Raw genomic sequence first — 21,607 nt, forward strand, 5'->3', positions numbered from 1 at the left:
GGCAGGGTACTCCTGTCCTGCCATCTCTTAGGTGGAAGCAGAATGGGCTTGGGAACTTCCATTGGTTTCAGAATCCAGTTGAGTATAGGTTTCTTGCCACACAAGTCCACATGAAGCTGGGAATGTGGTATAAGCATGACGGGGCCCGAGGCTCTTTTTACACATAGAGATACTTTTCGTGTGATTATGAACCTCTGATAAAGTACTTATCACTTCAGGCCTATGTGCCTCTCATGTTGAAAAACTCAGATGAATAGAGGCACTTTTATTCTGACCACTCTGATTCCAGCCATGCATTCCTAGGGAAGAGTAAGGGACCCCGGGGAAAGAAAAAATGTGAATCCTGTTGATTGCAATGCTTAGTTCTTGGGATTCCATTACATCTGCGGAGGAGATTCCAGATAAGTCTTAAACTCCTAGAATGTCAGAGGAAGTGGGAAAGTCAGAATAGAAAGAGACTCCCAGATTTGGGGGACGTTATAGCAAATAATGTCAAAATGGCAGCTTTTGTATAAAAAGTTCTTTCCCTGTCCTGTGGATGATGAGATTTACCCAAGATTATTCTAGGAGTCATAATCAAATACAATATCCTTTCCCAAGTCCTCGTCCACATAACATCCCCTCTGTATTACCAAGTACCTACGTCTGTGCAGATGAAATGCACTGAGCTCTCCCAACTCTTGGTTCTGCCATTCAGCTGTAATTACTTTCCAGCCGACCTCAGTGACCCACACCGCATACCTGCATGACTCCCCAGATCATTCGCTAAGATGTGACAAGACCAAAAATACAGGGGCAGAGAGAAGGAAGGGCGGGAGAGGGAAGGTGTGTGGGCCACATCTGCACCTCTGCCCTGTTGGGTGCAGGGCTCCTCCATTAATTGTTCATTTTACACAGGCACTGATCTGCTTTGTCTCCAGTTCCCTCGGGGTTGTGATGACGTCCAGGTACCCTTGATAACTCACTTTGACTTACTGCTCCATCTTGGGTGCCCTGTGGATTTTGATGGAGGCAGCTTTGAGTTTGAAATGCTCCATCTGGTGACTTTCTATTAAGTAAGAAACAAAAGGAACAGGAAAAGGAGGTGCTTCTTATCCTCTTGCCCTCCTCATTTATTTTATAACTTGAAGCATGCCAACTCTTCCCATCCTGGAAGAGAGCTTGGGTGGGGAACAAGGTGAGGATGAACAAGAGACCAAGTCTGGGTTGGAAAGCAAGTATCATAGTCACCCATCACTGGTGAAGAATTTGAGTTTATACTGCATAAAGCTAGGATAAATCAGTGGGGGGTCAAGGGTCCTTGCCTTCAAGGAACTATCAGGCCACTGTAAGGGACAAGAGTCTAGAGAGCCTGAAACTGTGAACCAGGCAGAGAGCAATAACCTTTGGTCACCAGACCAGGATTCATATGATCACTGCCACTTACAGGTAGTAGAGCTTTGGGCAACGTCTTGTATTCCTGAGGCTTTTGTTCATCTGTAAAATGGGGAGAATATTTTTTTTTTATAAACTTATTTATTTATTTATTTGTTTTTGGCTGCGTTGGGTCTTCGTTGCTGCGTGCAGGCTTTCTCTAGTTGCGGCGAGTGGGGGCTACTCTTCGTTGTGGTGCGCGGGCTTCTCATTGTGGTGGCTTCTCTTGTTGCAGAGCACAAGCTCTAGGCGTGCGGGCTTCAGTAGTTGTGGCACGTGGGCTCAATAGTTGTGGCTCGCGGGCTCTAGAGCGCAGGCTCAGTAGTTGTGGCACACGGGCTTAGTTGCTCTGCGGCATGTGGGATCTTCCTGGACCAGGCTCAAACCCGTGTCCCCTGCATTGGCAGGCGGATTCTTAACCACTGCACCACCAAGGAAGTCCCTGTAAAATGGGGAGAATATTTGTGCCATGAGAGTGTTGTGAATATATGACACATCTTTGAGAAATGACCATTCAGTGTAGGTAGACAAGCATTTTTCTCACTTCTGTTTTTTTTTTCTCATTGAGGCAGCAAGATCGGATATGTCTTCTCTCTGGACCTTTACAATGTGGTGATTTTTGCAGAGGTTGGATGCTGTGGTTTGGTTTGCCAAGACCAGCCCCCTACCACCAAGTTTCTAGCTCCAGACACAAAGAAGTGATGGTTCCCATGGGTCATGGGGAAGATGGATGGTTCACTGGTCTTCTTGAGCACCTGGCAATGTCAGATGCCCAGCAGTTTCGGATTCTTCCCTGGGGAAGCTTCTGAGAGCCATGCAGGGAGTGCAAATTACCCTGAGAGTTTATAGCAGGAGATGAACCTACAGGAAGAATTGGGTAGAACTTGGCTAGAGGCGGGGGAGGGGGGGAGCGGAGGTGTGGGGGGAGGGTTCCTCCAGGGAAAGGGGAAGAAGCCACCATGCAGACCATTGTTGCTATTGTTAGATCCAAGGCAGAAGGCCTGGGAGAAGATCACAGGGTGCCCTTGCATCTTGGACTGAGAGGTAACAAATGAGCTGATAGTCTGCCCTCCAGCCCCCCACCAGGACTTCTTGGTTTTGCCACTGGGGGCTCTTGCTAGGCAGCGATGCCTTCCCTGCCAGGTTTTTGTTATTAAAGTTGATCCCATGTATCAGAGAGTGGAAAGCAGGCCTTGGAAGTCAGCATCCAAGTGGGATTCGAGGCTCTCTATAGCAGCGTGTGCCAAGGGCTGGGGGTGGGGACGTGCGGCGAGCTCTCCACTCAGCATCCAGGAGCGAGCCCTCAGCATCATTCACTCTGTCAGGGTATCTCAGTGGTAATCACTTCCAAATGGCTGTGGGGTGGGGAGGGGGCTCCCCTCCAATCACCCAAGGAATGCCTTGACTCGGGACGGAAAGGGAGGTTTTCCATAAGCAGCTCCTCTTTCCAAAGGGGACGGAGGGTAGAATATGAGACGCCTGTGAGCCTCTCTCAGTGTCATCTAGAATACTATCCATTGCAACAGAACAAAGGGGGAGGGAACGATCATCGAGGGTAGTGTCAGGTCCCATCGTCTGAACTGGGTGGTGCTTTCAGGATAAGCAGCTCACCCCTCTAGAAACGACCATCACGTCTTGAGCGTCTTCTGGGTGGAGATTGTAAGAGTGTGTGCACAGACACAGACTCTGTCTCTATATGATAGACAGGTGCTGTAAAAGTCACCCATCATACACATACGGACCAGAGCTGGAGAACATAGTGCAAGGGAATCCAAATCACATATCTGAGCGACCAAACCCGCACTGTTCCTTACTAGCTATGTGATTTTAACCGAGTCACTTAACCTTTCGATGCCTCGATTTTTCTTACCTGTAAAGTAGGGAGTATAATGTCTGTTTGGTAGAACTGTTGCCAGGACTCAGTAACAACACTTGGCAGAAAGTGCAACTCACCAAGTGCGTGCTTAGCATAGCTTACAAACCTGCTATGGGAGATTCAGTGCCTTTCCCAATGCTTTACCTTATACACCTTGCTGCCTGCGGTTCCTGCTGGGTGCTTGGCAGTGTCACACGTGAACGGCAGATCCAAAACCTGTCTGGAGCTTTCTTGCATTCAACACTATTTCCTCTGTTTCTCGCTGCAACCCTTATCACTTCCATCTGCAGCAAGGAGCCGTGACGAGAGGAGCTGGAGTGATTTGGCCATGTGGCTCGTGTGTAGGGTATCCTGGGTGTTCTCAGCTCTCCTCCCAGGCATGGGTCCTCAGAGGGCTGACCCTGGGTTCTCTGGCGTCCACTGAGAACCCCCGAATGGCCACCGGCCTGGCCTCCTGCAGTGAGGATGTGTTAGATGCGTGTATTTCACACTTGGACTAATCCTTTCTTCATTAATATGCTGACTGGTTTTTCCTCAGAACTCTTTCTTCCATGAGTGATCCTTTCCCTCTTTTCCCCTCGCGTTGGCAAGCAGTCTCCAGAAGTCCTTCTCCGGCTGCTCGACCTCCAGAAATGGTTCTGTGTCTCAACCTTTATTAAGGAGGAAGGGGGAAGTAGCATTCCTAACCATGGTTAGTGGTCTTCAGTGTCTTTTTTTGAAAGTTAAAATTTTAAATGTGCTGTTGCTCAGGGACTATTTTCATTTAAGGCCTGAGTCCAAATACCAACGGTGGAATGAGGTACATGCTGTTAACTCGCTGTACTTCTTCTAGGTCCTTCCACGCATGGGCCAGGCTCCTCTGGGTGGACCTCCCCAGGAGGTATGTGCAGAGTTCCAGGACCAGCTGACCTAGCAGAGGATGGCTGCTTAGTTGCAGACTCAGAAGGATCTGTCAGAAGGGTATTATTGAGGTCCAGAGGTCACAGGCAAATCGCCTAGTATCTCACCAGCATCTTTGTTAAGTATGTACACACTGCACGGCATATCACCCCAGAATTCCTTCTGTGCGTAGCATGACCTTGGGGATGCAGGTCCTGATAATCTTCTTTATTCTGTCTGTGGCACAGGCATGTTTGTGGCTGATAACTGTCTCGAGTTGTACTATGGCCTTGGGCTTGTTCAAACCAGCCCCTCCCCCCACCCCTTTTTAATTTCTATCTGGCACCTGCGCTATCCAAAATTCTTGTGGAATGGCAGTCCAGTTTTCTGAACAGCGGATATCTGTCAGATTTAAGCCTTTTTGGAACTAGATTCGGTGAGGTTTGGATGGACAGAGTTATGAGGGCCAATGATGTAATATAGATTGATTTTCACACAAAAGTTCGAGTTCCTCTCTCACTTTCTTTGTCTCTTGCTCCCTATTATCTTTCCTCTTGCTTTCTCTCCACTTCCAGATCTGTGCCCTGGCATTGCTTCCTGTGTTGGTCAGCAGAATGAATTTCCTGCCATTTGTTTCACTGTCATTTCTGGAACGAGAAGGGAAGTCTGGCTTGCCTTGCCTACACCGCCTGATTCCCTTGCATGAAGCCACAGGGAGTTCTCATTACCACTGCCCATATGCACAGACACAGCATCTGTCTTCTGCCCAGGAGGACACAGGGAGAGTGGCTGCCAGCAGCTCAGGCCTGAGCCCCATCTCCTGCTGACCACTTCGCTCTGCATGCTGCCCAGGCAGGGGGATGGGGAGGAGAAGGAGGAGGGTGGCATGGTACACACAGCTTCCAATAAGGACTGGAGTGAAAATCCTGCTGATGGCGGGAAGTCGGGCAGAAGCAGCCACCACCAGCCACCTTATCTCTGGGCAGTGTCAGGAGCTGTATCCTGGGTGTGTGATGGTGTGAGAGCCACCGGCAGGCTAGCAGTGAGGTTCAGAGACCATCTGCGTGGACTGCACTTGGGAAGGAGCCATCACCGTGTGATATAGATAAACGGGGGAAGAACAGGCAGACGATCACGTTTAGCTTTTAGAGAGTGTATCGGTTAGCTATTGCCACAGGAACGCAGCATAACAAAGCATCCTGAAACTCAGGGACTTAAAAAACCAAGCGTTTACTTTTCTCCCTCGTGGGTCTCTGGGTTGGCATGATTAATCTGTTTCAGGCTGTGGGCCATGTGGACTTGGCTCCAGGTGTCAGTTTGGGTTCGGGTCTTGTCTACATTCCCTTTGGATCAGCAGGCACTGAGCCGTGTTCCCATGGAGGATGATAGCAGCCAAACCACATGTGCACATTTGCTCACATTCCATTGGCCAAACAAGTCTTACGGTGAAGCCCAAAGTCAGTGGGGGAGGGAAATTTACTCAGTCTCAAAGGGAAGTGGTGGGAGGGGAGTGAATATTTATTGTGTGTAGCTGGGGTACAGGTCCAGGAAGAATTTGGGCAATGAGAAAGTTAGCTTCTTTGGATGCACATCTGGGTGAGAGGGCAGCACTGGTTTCCCATGTGCCGTGGCTCTTGGCAGATCAGTCCTTGTCCTCCACACTGCACCTTATCTCTTAGGCCCGAAATCTAGTCTTCACGCTCACCCTGCTGTAGTTTTCAAGGAGCTGCCATTATGGGCTTTATGCCTGTCACTGAGACCAGTAATAAAGGTAGAAACCAGGTTTGAGTTGGATGCTGCCAGCACTTGGGTTGGATTTCTTCATCTTTGTACAGTTGGACCTCTGTGTCCGTAGGTTCTGCATCTGGGGACTCAACCCTGAGGATACAGAGGGCCAACTGTGCTGCAGCATTTTATATAAGGATCTTGAGCATCTGCAGATTTTGGTAGCTGCAGAGGGCGGGAGGCTGGAACCAATCCCCCGTGGATACCGAGGAATGACTGTATTTCTTTTTAGCTACCAATGGGTATCCAATTTGACCTTTCTGCTGTGGAATGTGTATTTGGCCAGCTCCACCCAGGAGCCGTGTCAGGAAGAAGAGTGGTTGTAGGGTCTTTTCTGCTTCCCGACACTTACCCAGCAGCCTGGTCTTGCCTCAGCCCTGAATGGAGGGGTTTCGTTTTAGGTGCGATATTTGGCCTACTAGGTCCTTTCAAACTTAAGCCTCAAAGTTTTCCTCTTGGAGTCTTTTTTTCCCTCGTGCTAATTTTCTAGAACATTCCATCCCAGATAGTGCCACAGTCAGAAGTTTTTCCCCTTCTCCTCTCTTGCTTGCTCAGTCATGAATTTCTAGCAGAGGAACCCTTTCTCCAGGGCCCTGTCACTGCTGGGTGGCAGTGAGTTCATCAGATCCCGTTATTGGGCCGTGTGCTATTTATCTGAGTCCCTCCTACCTGTAGACCAATCCAACTGCATATTTCTATCTCCTTCCTTCCTGTCCTCCTTTCCACGAACACCTACTTTGTGCTGGCACCTGAGTCACACACTCAAGACACACTCCTTGCTCTTGGGAGACCCATACTCCGGAGGGTCCATGAGACAGGGAATAAAGATCAATATAATTCAAAGTGGTAAGTGTAGTTGTGAAACAATGTACAGATCACAACTGGAACTTGAATTAGATGCATCCCAGCCTGCTGGCGGGGTCTGGTGGGGGGTGGTATTGCGTGGAAGGTGTCTGGGAGGAGGTAATGACTGAGAAGAATTGGCCAAAAGGAGAGGAGAAACTTTTCAGGCTGGTGGGACGATGTAAGTCAAGGCATCAGGCAGGAGGAGCATGCCAAGCACCAAGAAGGAAGCAGCAGTTCAGCGGTGCTGGATTATAGATGTCACGAAAGATGGGGACTGTCAGGTGATGAGGTGGGGAAGGCTGACGGCAGATCACAATCCTTGGATGCCATGGAAGGAGCCCTGTTTGGGGACCCATTGAAAGTGGCATTTGAAGCAGGGGAGTGACATGGTATATAAAAGAGTGTTAACCACGTACAATTAGTTATAATTATCTTGGTTTGGCGGGTAGAAATAAGGCGTAGACTCAACAGCAAATAATTTCCATCTTTCACTGCACATCCAAACCAGTCCTGCATGTCTCAGATGACCAAGTTTAGAGGAGGCATATCTTGGTGAGATGGTCCCACAACAGGAAATGTAACGTTTTTGCAAATAATGGAGAGAAGGCTGAACTAACTCTAACTCTTTTTCTTTCTGAGACTGAGCTATAATCTTGGAGGACAAGACTTTTTTGAGAAGGAGAGGCTAAAATTTACATGGCACTTGCCCTGAACCCAGCACATCCCATGGTCCTCTCAATCCCATGAGGTAGTTTCCGTTATTGTTCCCATTTTACAGATGAGGAAACCAAGGCATGGAGAGGTTAAGTAACTTTGCCAGAGTGACCTAGTTAGGAAAGAGTGGAGCCTGGCTTCACCACCTCTGTTCTGACCCTACCTCCAGACCTGAGCTTCAAACCAGTATGTGGCACAGGGTCTACCTGTCACCCTCTTCTCCCTCCAGGCCCAGAGTCTGTACAACTTGATTGGAGGGTGTGATAAACTCTGCATTTTAAGAAAATAACATCTGGTCTAGGATAATCCCACAGAGATACCAGACAGGACATCCTGTGTAGAAGACATGGAAAGTTTTATGTTCTGTAGCTACTGCCTTGGAATCCCCCCTGAGCTCCAGAGCTTGGACCAAAGGCTACTTAGAGAGATAATTGTTAGGCAGAGGGGTCTTAGAATCTGGCAGAGCACCGAGTATGGAGGAAGTGGCTTCTTTCTCAGTCTTAACCTTGGCTCCTTACATTCCTTTCTGGTACCTGTCTGCTTCCCATCATGCTTTCCCTCCTCGGGACCTGGAGGGCTGGCTGTTGGAGGGGAGAAGGCTTGGGCGTAGGCGCTGTCTGGAGGAACAAGTCATTGGGCTGCTGAAGCCAAGTCCGTGACCAGCAGGATCCCAGGAGGGTCAGCAGTTTGTGGTTACTTGGCCACTCTTCCAGCTGAGGAATGTGCTTCCCCCTTCTCATCTGTCTTGTGCTTTTGTAAATTTTGACGAGGATCCATGAACAACCGAAAGCTCCAGAGTGGGTACAAGGTCAGCCAACCACAAAGCATTCCCAGCCCCCAGCACATTTGGAGTAAGTCAGATGCCACTCGTGAGCCATAAAGGAGATGAGCACGTGTGTGGATAAATGCCACAGGGCTATGGAAAGATGGGTGCACAGGGAGCCTGTCCCAGATTTACCTTCACATCTGGGATCATCTTGGAGTTCTCTGTCTGTCTGTCTGGTATTGTAATCTCAGCACAAAAGGAATGTTCTCACCAGCTCTGCATTCCTGGTTTTGGCCCAAGATGTATGAAAATTATACATTATCTTTCTCCTCCAATCTTGAGAGTTTCATTAATAGTATTTATATGATACCCTTCCAAAGATGATTTGAGGCCTTTATAATCATATCAAATGCTATGGACCGAATGAATTTGGGGGAAGGGACAGTCATATGTTGAACCTTAATCCCCGATGTGATGGTATTTGGGGATGGGGACTTCGGGAGGTAATTAGGATTAGATAAAGTCATGAGGGTGGGGACCGCATGGTGGGATTAGTGCCCTTATAAGAAAAGGAGGAGACCTGAACTCTCTCTCTGCCACGTGAGGACACAGCAAGAAGTCTCCATCTGCAAACCAGGCAGCAGTTTCTCACTAGAAATCAAATCTGCCAGCACCTTGATCTTGGACTTCCCAGCTTCCAGAACTGTAGGAAACAAATGTTTGTTATTTAAGACATTCAGTCTGTGGTATTTGTTATAGAGTCTGAAATGACTAGGATAATGATTCAATAAAATGATTGAAATAAGAATAAAAGAAGGAAAACAAGGGTGGTGTGGAGCAAGAGGTATTCCATAAAACACAGACTCAGAGGAGTCATTCAGGTGAACATATGAAACTTAGTTCTGAACACTGGAAGCCAGCGGAGAAAGCAACTGTTCTGAGTTACATGGGGCTCAATTGCTAGCAATTGGCAGCCTCCCTGGGCATCTGGAGAGAGAAACTTCCCCTGGCACTTTTCTCTAAGGAGGAGGAATCATAGGGACGATTATCCCAGGGTCACTGGGCAACTCAGTGGGCAGTGATTTTGTGGATGCCTTTGCCACAAATTCAGTAAGAACTGCTACCTTATCCATCTTCATGGCACTCAGGTAAAGTAAAAAGGAACTGGGCACAGACATTTTTGTTGGGCAATAGAGGACACTGAAGGCAAGGACATGCAATATCACTGTCAAGGGTAGTCAGGGAGTGAGGAGGAAAGGTGAGACCAGCATCACGGACATCTCAGAACATTCTCTTCTTTCGGTACGCCAGTGCGAGGGAACACGAGAAAGGGGGGGAGGGGTTGAGGGTTTCCTCTTGTCTCTGCTTTCAGACTGTCTGTCTCTGTGGTGTTGGAAAAGTCACTTAACTGTGGTCCAGCAAAATGTGGGCCTTGCAGTCCCCTATTCTATAAAATGAGAAGACAAATGATGTCCTGAAGCTCCCTTTGTACCCCAGCCTTCTATGATTTGGTATTTTTCCCCCTTCCCTGAGAGCCATAAACTGGAACCCAGTGAAAGAAGTCATCCCACAAAGAAATACTTCACCTTGAAAAAGCAAGTGGCTTTCCAGGGATAAATAACTCGGCAACAGTTGAAAACAAAGGAGAAAGAAAAAGAACCGATGTAATCCGTGTTCTTTCTTTTTTAGTCCTTTCTGTTTTCACTATCCCATTGCTTTTGCTCCTGATTTTGTTTTCTTCTTTAAGTACCTCTTGGAACCTGGCTGTCAGTTTTGACACTGGGGGAGCGTATTTAGCAAAGCGTTCTCACCTTTTTTTTTCCTTTTGATGCTGAATTCCATCAGGTTGGAAACTGCTTGTCTGTGTAAACAGGGAGGAGGGCAGTGCTTCGGATGGGTGTTGAGGAAGCAGAGAATGGTTACGTGAAGCGATGCGGTACATTTCCCAGATCCTTCTTGTCCTCTGTGTGGGCATGTTTATGTAAACTTCAGGTCTTACAGAAATCATAGGATGTTATAGTGTTGCATTGGCAGAAGGGTGTATGCTTGAGGCGAGTGTGTGTCGGACTCAGGCTAGTTTTGGGGTATGTGTATGTGCACGTATATATGTGGGGGACCTCTGGGGTGGCAGTATTCAACCATACAGGTGCCAGGTGGGATGACAGGCAGGTGGGTATAACACCCGATAGAACCCAAGCCGTAGAAAGTTCACTTGTTAAAGGGAAAGGGATATTAAATGGCCCATCGGGGGCTTCCACAGATGGCACAAGGTAGCTGTCCCACGGCTTCTCACCAGGTTTGGGATTGTGTTAAGCCGGTCCTGAGAGCTGGCGGTTTTGAGTCAGCATCGTGCATATTTGCACAGTGGGCAGTGAGGAGAATTTTACTATGATTTCAAATGTAAGGAAAACAGATAACTGGTCTCTAATTTATTCGAGGGTCAGAACCTACTTCCATCAAACTCTTGATCCTCAGATTCTCTTACCCTTAGATGCCACCCAGGAGCTTCTCTGGTTTAGTTCCCCAAGATGCTAAGTCCCTCTGTCATTTGCCTGGGTCCACAGGCGTCCTGGGATTCGTGGACGCAGAGAAGCAGGTGGGGTGGGGAGGGGGAAGGGAGAGTTCTGGGCATTTCTACGATATTATATGCAAGTGCTGTGCAAATAAAATGCAAATTAAAACCGAGTGCTCTAGCACTGCGCAAAGGTGATGCAGATTTGCTTTTAATTTCTCTTCTGTGCCGTTGCGAGCATCGTGGAGGCATCCGTGGAGCAGTTGTGGGGCGGGGGAAGCAGGGAATGGCAGGGAGAAGCTGAGGCTGCTTTGTGGTCAGTTATGGACTTGACAGTGGGTCTTCCTGTTTGATGCTTGAGTAAAGTATAAAGTGCAGCTCTTCTGAGAAGAGCTTATGAGAACTGCTTTCACCCTGGAGTTTTCTCTGTACTTAGAAATGAGTGAGGCTTGGGAGAAGGGAGGAGAGGACTTAATTGGGGTCAGGTCAAGGTTCCGATGGGGAAGAAGGTTGTGTTGGGCATTTCTTGCATGTCTGGAGAACTCCACTGAGGAAGGCCCTGGAAGCTGCCTGATCCAAGAGAACATCAGTGATGGGAAAGTCCTTTCTAGAAGGTCAGTGGGAGAGTTAAGACAGTGCTGCGTCAGGCCTAAGGTTGTGAGTACATTTTAGTTGACGGCAGCCTCTGATCGGCTCTGAGCTCAGAATGATTTGACAACTCAGGATGTCAGCTGAGCATGGTATGGGTTGGGAAGGTTGGATTGGTGAGGCGGCTGGCCTGCTCCCATCTCTTGGTGTCAGGCTCAGCAAGCCTTCTGGTGAATCGGAATTACTGCATGATTAGCTCTTCCCAAAGGGGCCTGAGGGAAGAGTCTTCTATCGCAATGACCTTTGTCCCACTGAAGGTTCTAGGGCAGCCTGTCCTTGATGTCTAAACCAGTGATCTGACAGTCATGCTTGGTCAAGGCCAGGCCCCTAAGCAGGACTTAAAATTTTCCTGCCTGGGAGGAGGTCTAAGGGGAAAAAGAAAGGATTTGGGAGATGAAGTCAGGCGTCAGTCATGAAGAGCTAACTGCCACCTCTTGGAAGCTACTAATAGTATAGTTCCAAAAAGAATACTTTTCTTTCTTTTTTTTTTTTTCAGTGTGTTTCTTGGTTGTCCCATTATCAGTCATACATGCAGGAGCTCCAAGAGAAATATGTTTTAACATCCTGAAACTGAATTATTAAATGGGGATTAACTTGGTGTTGACTTTTCTTCATGGCTGATTTGCAGTATAAACTGGGTTTAAGGCATCTTTTACTAAACCTTCTGGATTTTAGTAGATCGCATTGGATGAGCCATTCATTAAAGATTTCATGCTGATGTTATTTGTTTAGGCTTTGATGCCCTTTTTCTGTTTTCCCTCCCCTTTCATTCAATAATGATATCTTTCAGGCAGAGAATACCTTCCATCCTGTGGTATTAAGGGCTTTCCATGATGGAGAGCCTGGCCCCATGGCCAGCGGCTAGGCAGGAAGTCAGAGGACTTTGGTGCCCTCCCTGCCTGACCCCCTGATAACCAAGCAGCTAGGATTGCAAGGATGGAGTGGGTGCCAGACTCCCTGTTTGGTAGATGTCTCCTCCAGCTGCTTTTTAAAGACTGGATCCATTAACAAGGGAACTCACCTTTACATTTTGCTCTTAAATTTTACTCGTTTTACTCTTAAATGCCCAGAGAGAAGTAATGGCTTAAATTCATACGGATATGTAAATGTCCATTACCACATTCTGGTCAGAGAGCAGATATTGAAGGGAAGAGGAAGGATAGGGTGTCTGGGGTTGAGATACACCAGAAGGACACTGGCTTTTTAAAAATCATGAGTCTGAAACATGAGACTCTGAGTCTCATTTTTTTTTTCATCTACAAAATGCGAAAAATAAAAATCTCTTGGAGTTGTAGGGGTTAGTTAAAATTATTCTTGTAACGAGATCAGCAGAGAATAGATGCTCGATATCCCCTTCCCATGTGCAGACACAGTTCACATAGCAGAAATCAGAGTGTTGGCATCACTTTACATATCAACCTTACAAAACAAGCACCTTTTTTTTTTTTTTTAAAGGAATGATTTATTTATTTATTTATTTTTGGCTGTGTTGGGTCTTCGTTTCTGTGCGAGGGCTTTCTCCAGTTGTGGCAAGCGGGGGCCACTCTTCATCGCGGTGCGCGGGCCTCTCACTATCGCGGCCTCTCTTGTTGCGGAGCACAGGCTCCAGACGCGCAGGCTCAGTAGTTGTGGCTCACGGGCGTAGTTGCTCCGCGGCATGTGGGATCTTCCCAGACCAGGGCTCGAACCCGTGTCCCCTGCATTGGCAAGCGGATTCTCAACCACTGCGCCACCAGGGAAGCCCCCAAGCACCTTTTTTGATTCTGTAGTCCCTCTCTTTTTCATTGTGAGTTGCTGTGCAATATTATGTATGGTAATTTGCTAGACTCATCATTGTTGGTTAATTTGGCTGTTTCTAAAAGCTGCAGTCCCTTCTGTGGGCTTTGGAGCCTCCCTTTTCAGGGACGATTCAACCTTGTGGGGATTCATAACACAGAGTGCTGCCTCACTTTCCTTTGGAACACGGTGAAGAGAGGTGATCTTAGCTGGCATGGAAGCATTTCACACAGACCTCAGCCACATCACACCCTGGCCAGAGGTCAGCCACCAAAGTCCAGAATGGCACTTGGAATGTCATTCCCAGCCCTTTGGGCCCCACGTTCTGCAGCTGAGCCTTCGGACCGTATGTGTTGGGGCCCCGGGCTGCAGCAGCACGAACATCCTGCTGTCTATTTAGAGCCCTTGGGCTGACTGTGCAGAATTCCTCCCTTTGACCCCACTGACAGCAGCCTCAGCCCCTGGGCCACACGCCTTTCAGCTGAAAGTTGCACTTGAGCCTCCAGAGTCATTTCAGTCTTCAAGTGATGGAGGCCCTCGCTGGCCATAAATCTTTGAGATGTCTACTCATTCATACAAGAAAGAATACGTGTGAGAGGGAAAAATGTCCAAGGCCTGGACCCCACTGTACGAGATCTGATTTAGTAACTTTGTGATGGGTGGCAGGCATCGGCCGTTTATCCTACATTCAAGGTGTGAAGAGAATGCTCTAAAGGCGCGTGGAGAAGAAACAGTTAATTCTGAATGGAGGCAGTGAGGAAGGCTTCGCAGTCAAGGTGATGTCTGGAGCTGGCTGTCTAAGAACCAGGCTCTCCTCTGCTGAGCCACGCACATGTACTATGGCGCTTGACCAGACATGACGTTTGCATTTTGCAGATACCTCTCCTTTGAGATGGTAGACTCTAGCGTGCCCTACAGGACCTTCCCAGTTTCCTCTCCTGCCATTCCCTGCCTCACTGTTTGTGCTCTGGTGTGCATCTCTGTACCTTGCGTATGCTCTTCCCTGTCTGTGATGCCCTTCCCACTTTTTCTCAACTGATTGACTTCTGTCTGTTGTCAGACTCCTTCTTTTGCACCAAGATTTTGCTAGAGTTGATGAACATCCTATACAAGTTTGACGCTCTCTGTTTCACTGTTTCTTTTGAAGAGAGACTTCTAAGGATGGACAGAATTTGACAGGAGGAGGTGAAGGAGGTTGGGAAATAGCATTCAGCAAAGGGGAAAGGTGTAAGCAACAGAGGACAGAGTTTTCTCAAGGACTGGCAAGCCCCGGCGGGCCTCAGGGCATAGGGCTTGGTCAGGGTGGTGTATGCGGCTGGGGTGGGGGTTTTAACAGGCTAAACTTGGACCTGGGGCTCTGGTGTGGGGTTTTCAGCAGTACTATGATGTGATCAAATCTATTTTAGAAGAGAAAAACTGCACTTTTGATGGCAACATGGAGCATCTAATTGCCTCAACAAATCTCGATTGGAAAGCCATTTTGGAACTAATTAAAAATAAAGAGAAGAGGCCATATTTTTCAAATGTGTGTCCTGTGTGTGTGTGTGTATTTAAGCAATTTAAAAGAACTCACAAGCAAGTTAGATTTTATCAGTTTCTATTTATGTATGTATTTTGAGTGGGATTGCTAAACTGGATTTTTAGTCAATTCTCTCAAGGTTTCAACTATTTCCAACCAGACTTTTCTAGCCAAAGAAATATTTAGGTGGAGAGAAGAATAAACGTGCAATATTTTCTCCTGTTGTTCAGGATGGTGCCCCAGACTTGGTGTGCAGATTCCAGGCCCATATGTTCGATTCGCTCCTACCAGCCACGTGAACTTTATGTTTATCCTAGCTCTCCTCGCATCTGCCCCTGGGGAGGGAGTTTTCTCCTGGGCTTGTGGCTGAGAACCGCCACTTGGAGAGTGTTTGCCTTAAAGAGCTGGGAACCCTTGCCTTTTCATTCATGGATTTGATATCCAGTGTTTCACCCCCTCTCTCTTGAGGAGAAAAGTATCTCCATTTTTACATACAAGTAGGTGGAATTTACTAGTATCCACTGATCATGCACTTCGATTTTTTTTTTTTTCCAACACAGCACAAACTTTATTCAGTGGCCAAAGAATGGAGAAGTGGGAACTAAGTTCACATGTCAACTTCTGATTTTGGTTTTGACGTGGATGCCCTTGTCCTTGGGAGGCCTGAGAGCTTATATTTGGCAGTGGGAGAACAATGAAACTTCATGCTTGTTTAGGTGATATCATTAGATTATTTCTTTTTAAAAAATCATCATATCTGATTATAAAAGGGCTTCATATTTATTATAAGGAATTCAGAACACGTAAAACATCATGAAGAAGGAACTAAAATCATCTGTCATCTCACTATCCAGAAATCGCTATTAATGTTTGGATTCCAGCCTCCCATCTCCCATGTTTTTTTTCCCCTCTGCCTATGTATTTTTGTAGGGTTCATATTATAACGTTCTATAATCTGCTTTCACATCTGACAATTTATCATGAACACTTTCCCGTGTCATTAAAAGTTCTTTCACATTTCCAACATTGTTTAAACGGCTGCATAATATTAAATTGAATTTATGGACCGTATTATCCAGGTGTTGGACATCACTGATTTTCTTTTCTTTAGGGATTCGGAGCTGCAACTCATGGATAGGTTTCAGATTGGCATCCATGCATCCTCTGTAATTGCATGCAAACATTCACACGCATTTGATCTTTATGGGGAGAAGGACCATATCTTTTATTAGAGAGTCAAAGGCTTAATTGCTGAAGGGTCAAAAATGGAGGAGACGTTTACTTAAGTTAAATTCCTAGAAGGGAAATTACTGGGTCTAAATGGTCTGCACACTACCACCAGCAGTAGCTAAGGGTGCTTGTTTCCTTGCACCCTGGCCAACCCTGACCAACCAGGACCGGCCCTCGGCATTAACCCCATTGAGATTTATCATCAGGTTATTACTCGTTGTACTGGCTCTTTACTTGTAATTTACCCTCAAGCATTGTTGAGTTAGTGCTGCAGTTGGAGTCACAAGCACCCCAAAATACTGAGGTGTTTGCCGAGGTGCAGCTGAAAGAGCCTGGGTTTGTAACTAGAAGATCTGGGTTTGTGTTCTGTGCCATCATGGCCACTTCCCTTGCTGGGTGGGCCAGACAGTGTGGTGGGTAGGAACTTGGTCGCTAGGTTCAGACTTGATCGTGTTTCCACTTGGTGCCTCTGCTTCCAGCTGTGTTACCTTTCACAGGGTGTGTAAGCACTCTGTGTCACAGTTCCCTCATTTATAGAATAAAGGTCTAACATTAGTGCCCATTTCACTTGCAGGGCTGTAGTGAAGACCAGCAAGAAAACCCTTGTATGGCTCTTAGCTTCGTGTCTAGTGCATAGCACGTGGTCAACATTCATTACCGATCACTGTGGGGTGTACCATTCTTCAGGTCATTTCCTCTCTCTGAGTCTTGGTGCTGATGTTGAGAATCATAGCCTTTTAGAGCTGGAAAAGGTCTTAATGATCTTCAGCCCACATCTCTTATTTTACAGATGAGACAACTGGGTTAGGCATGGTGACGTGACTTGCCCACATTGAAACAGGGGTGATCATGCCTCCTTGTTCAGAGGGTTCAGAGGACCAAATATTGAGTGTGAAGTTCTTTTAAACTCCTACACATTAATCCGATGTTAATTAATCATGCACTGACTGTGTGGCCCCTGAAAAAAATAAAACTCAATAGAAATTGGCTAAGTGGAACTCTAATTGGTTAAATGGACACTTCTTTAAGCCCTTTGTTCCCCTGAGGACATCTGCATATAGCTTTGACCCAATAAGTGTTTTTTTTTTTTTTTTTTTTTTCTTGAACATTTTATTTCCATTCAGAGCTTAGCAATTACTTTAGCTTCACATTATTCTGTCATAAATGATAACCAAATGGCCTAAGTAGCTAAAATCATAAAACTATTATAAGCCAAGTCAATGGTATATATATAAAGTTAATATAAAATGACAACTATATGGGTACACATTTGTTTTGAACCTTACTAGAAATATGCCAAAATAACAAGTTTTATTAAAGAATGAGGTCCTTGGGCAGAGGCGGCAGAAGAGTCATATCATCAAAAATTATTAGGAAAACTGTAGGTAAAAAGAAATCAGCCTACAATTTTAACTAAATAAAGGAGGAAAGGAGAGTACATCATCAGGGGCGATGACAGTTCAGGAAAATACATTTACCATCCATCACAAACTTTCTCACCACCTCGAGAGCTCAGCACAAGGCTCTCCAGGCATTGTTATTTTATCACTAAGTTTCTTTATGTGGAACATACACCTACGTTTATGGTAACAACAGGATATTATACTGCTATTTAACCTGACAGCAAAAAACAGGAAAAAAACTTACTAGGGCCAGACTGACCTCGGACCATCTCAATACCCCTGAAAATAGGGGCAAAAAAATGAATCATTAAGAAACAGTATTCAAAGAGCACTGTACTATCTAATGTGATTTATAAAACAAGTAAAATTCAGTAATCTTTGACGGAAAAAGCCATAGTATTATTTGAAATTTAGGAATGTTTTGATGCTGGTTTTTTACTGAAGTGGTACTCCAAGCCGTTAAGTTGGAACAAATTCCAAACTCACAGTTACTTGCATCACCTCAGTTTAATAATCCAATAAATGACAAAAAAGACAAACAATGAAAACAGCATCATATAGCACAGCAGCTTTGTTTGGCTCCCTCTGGATAAAATCTTCAGTTTTCCCATGGTTTTACCTAGAAATCCAGTTGTAGAATCAAACTCTGAATCCATTTCAGCTAATAATTTATTTTGATGTTTAACTTCATGGCCTATTTCAATGGACAGAGATTTTATAGCAGTTACTTTGTTTCTCAGACTTTCCGTGAGTCTCTCATTTTCTTCTTCACAGGCACTATACCCACTATTAGGGTAGCCATAGTTCCCATAGTTGCCAGGAGGTACTCCTTCACCCAGGCCTGCACGCCTCATCCTGCCAGAGGAGCGGGGGAAAAGGCGGGCGGAGGGGTGGGTAGGAAGAGGCCAGGGGCCACCCGGACCGCGTCCTCAGTACCAGGGCCCGGAGAAACACCAACTCCTTCCCCTAAAGCGCCACGACATCAGGGTAGTCTCCCAATAAGTGTTTTTGATATTGCCAATGAGTGTGAAAAGGGCGTAAATCCCAAGACACCAGGCTGGTGTAGAGGGTCATCTCTATCCCTGGGTTGTACTTGCTTGTCTGTGTAAGTTCCTGGGTCTTGTTCATCTCTGAGAACCAACACTTTGCACACGTTTTGAGGGAATGAGCAAACGAATGATTATATATCTAGAAGAAATAAAGGGGAATGATTTTCATCATCAGGTGTTTTTTAAAGTACAAATCAATCAGACCTGTTACCTGATAGGTGTGGATTGATGCCGCAGTCTGAGCACTCCTGCTGCATAGGTGGCCTTCCAGGTGAGAGGCTGCCTGCTCTACTCTGTGTGGGCCTTAGAACCCCCTCACTTGTCTAACCTGTCTTTTACTTCCCTCTCTGCCTCTTGGTGTATAACAACTAATCCTACCGCTGATTCACTTTCCTGAGCCTGGCTTCCACCTTTTAACACAGACCTCTCAGTGTGGTTCTCAGAGCTCTTATTTATTTTTAATTTTTATTTTTATTGGAGTATAGTTGCTTTACAATGTTGTGTTAGTTTCTGCTGTACAATGAAGTGAATCAGCTATATGTATACATATATCCCCTCCCTCTTGGACCTCCCTCCCACCACCCCCCGCCAGCCCACCCATCTAGGTCATCACAGAGCACCGAGCTGATCTCCCTGTGCTATACAGCAGGTTCCCACTAGCTATCTGTTTTACACATGGTGGTGTATATATGTCAATATGAAAACAGTGTTTCCAGAATGGGCAACTATGATTTATAGCTGCTGTGAGAGAGATGTTCCCAGTAGCTGTGTTCATTTTGATTCACTCCACCATGTTCATTGCAGCACTGTTTACAATAGCCAGGACATGGAACCAACCTATATGTCCATGGACAGATGAATGGATAAAGAAGATGTGGCACATATATACAATGGAATATTACTCAGCCATAAAAAGAAACGAAATTGAGTTATTTGTAGTGAGGTGGATGGACCTAGAGTCTGTCATACAGAGTGAAGTAAGTCAGAAAGAGAAAAACAAATACCGTATGCTAACGCATATATATGGAATCTAAAAAAAAAAAAAAAAAAGGTACTGATGAGCCTAGTTGCAGGGCAGGAATAAAGATACAGATATAGAGAATGGACTTGAGGACACGGGGTGGGATGGGGAAGCTGGGGCAAAGAGAGAGTAGCATCGACATATATACACTACCGAATGTAAAATAATTAGCTAGTGGGAAGCAGCAGCATAGCACAGGGAGATCAGCTCGGTGCTCTGCAATGACCTAGAGGGGTGGGATAGGGAGGATGGAAGGGAGGCTCAAGAGGGAGGGGATATGGGGACACGTGTATGCATATGGCTGATTCACTTTGGTGTACAACAGAAACTAACACAGTGTTGTGAAGCAATTACACTCCAATAAAGATCTATTTTTTTTTTTATAAATTTAATTTATTTATTTTATTTTTATTTATTTTTGGCTGTGTTGGGTCTTTGTTGCTGCATGCAGGCTTTCTCTAGTTGTGGCGAGCAGGGGCTACTCTTTGTTGAGGTGCACGGGCTTCTTGTTGCGGTGGCTTCTCTTGCTGTGGAGCATGGGCTCTAGCGCACGTGGGCTTCAGCAGTTGTGGCACGCAGGCTCAGTAGTTATGGCTCGCGGGCTCTAGAGCTCAGGCTCGGTAGCTGTGGCACACGGGCATAGTTGCTCCGTGGCATGTGGGATCTTCCTGGACCAGGGCTCGAACCCGTGTCCCCAGCACTGGCAGGCAGATTGTTAACCACTGCGCCACCAGGGAAGCCCCTAAAGATCTATTTAAAAAAAAAAAAAAAAAAGAAAAGAAAACCCCCAGAATCCTGCAGAAACATGATGCCAAATCCTGCTTTTTATAGTTGGTTTATGTTGGTTGTCTTTCAAAGCCAAAAGTAAGTGTGACTGCCTTTGCAAGGCATCCCTGCCCATCTTAGTCAGCTGTGAGCAGCCGTACAGAAGAGTGGTTGGGAGAACAGGTTCAAATCCCAGTTCCACCACTTACTAGCTGTGTGATATTGGGAAAGTTATTTCTCCTCTCTAGCCAGTTTCTCATGTATAAAATGGAGATGATGACAGAACTGACCTTGTGGGGTTGAAATGAGGACCAAAATGTTTAAAACAGTACTTGCCGCAAGTAAGCATTCAAGATTAGGCATCATCATTATTATTATTTATTTTTTTAAAATATACAATCCAAGTCTTTATTTTTTTTTTATAGTAATCTTTTATTTATTTATTTATTTTTATATTTATTTTTGGCTGTGTTGGGTCTTCGTTTCTGTGTGAGGGCTTCTTCTAGTTGCGGCAAGCGGGGGCCACTCTTCATCGCGGTGCGCGGGCCTCTTCACTATCACGGCCTCTCTTGTTGCGGAGCACAGGCTCCAGACGCGCAGGCTCAGTAGTTGTGGCTCACGGGCCTAGTTGCTCCGTGGCATGTGGGATCTTCCCAGACCAGGGCTCGAACCCGTGTCCCCTGCATTAGCAGGCAGATTCTCAACCACTGCGCCACCAAGGAAGCCCCCCGTCATTATATTTAATAATAATAAGAGAAGCACACTTGGCCACACTGAAAGTCATAGACAATTAGATATTGTCCAGTTCACTTGCCTCATTTTCTAAATGAGTGATGGGCCCAGACTCAGTCAGCTGGTACATCACATACATGGAAAGAGGCAAGCCCAGGCCTTGAACCCTCCTCTTCACTTCTAAGCTAGGGACAGAGATCTGCTACTACTTTACATCAGTGTTTCACATACCTTTGATCGGTTTCTCCATTCTGATGGTCACATCTTTAAAGCCACCACCTGTGCATTATATCTCCGTCAGTGCCTAGGACCGTGCTGTAGACCAGAAGTTGGCATTCAGCATTAGCTGGCAGCTGGGTTACTCAAGCATGGGGCTGTGCAAATTGGATTTATTGCTAAGATGGAGAGTACTGGCAACATCTGGAGTGTGTAGGGTAATGATAATAAAATTCTTAGAACTTATATTAGTAACTTTAAACCATTTCTAACCATTTTAACTGTGAGCAATGGAATGGGCAGGTATATAAAATGGTGGGGTTTTTTTTAGTTTTCTAAGAGTTTATTTTTCTTTTTGATCCATAATGAATTTGTGTATTTTAAATAATGGTTTCTTTTAAAAACATTTTCCTTTTTCACATTTATTACATATGTCTTTAATTCATCTGGAATTTAT

General features: G+C 45.9%; 2 protein-coding genes and 1 long non-coding RNA gene across 4 annotated transcripts in view; 1 reads left to right on the plus strand and 2 right to left on the minus strand.

Moving 5' to 3' along the window:
* The window catches only part of LMX1A (LIM homeobox transcription factor 1 alpha), a 155,599-nt gene that overhangs the window by 43,333 nt on the left and 90,659 nt on the right, over window positions 1-21,607 (plus strand). The window lies entirely within an intron of this gene.
* Window positions 17,856-18,356, minus strand: LOC309638031 (BET1 homolog). Its single transcript, XM_082413519.1, has one exon. The coding sequence runs from the start codon at window positions 18,219-18,221 to the stop codon at window positions 17,865-17,867; it is 357 nt and encodes a 118-aa protein (XP_082269645.1). The 5' UTR covers window positions 18,222-18,356; the 3' UTR covers window positions 17,856-17,864.
* The window catches only part of LOC309639818, a 259,146-nt gene continuing 257,739 nt past the window's right edge, over window positions 20,201-21,607 (minus strand). Inside the window, exon 2 of the long non-coding RNA XR_014251868.1 lies at window positions 20,201-20,756. This is a non-coding gene — a long non-coding RNA (uncharacterized lncRNA). The remainder of the gene's footprint in view (window positions 20,757-21,607) is intronic.

Source organism: Balaenoptera physalus, assembly GCF_965194825.1.
Source record: "Balaenoptera physalus genome assembly, chromosome: 1".
In the NCBI taxonomy this organism is placed as follows: domain Eukaryota; kingdom Metazoa; phylum Chordata; class Mammalia; order Artiodactyla; family Balaenopteridae; genus Balaenoptera; species Balaenoptera physalus.

Coding starts and splice junctions, on each gene's coding strand:
- LOC309638031 (XM_082413519.1), bottom strand. CDS start 18,221: ATGAGGCGTGCAGGCCTGGGTGAAGGAGTACCTCCTGGCAACTATGGG.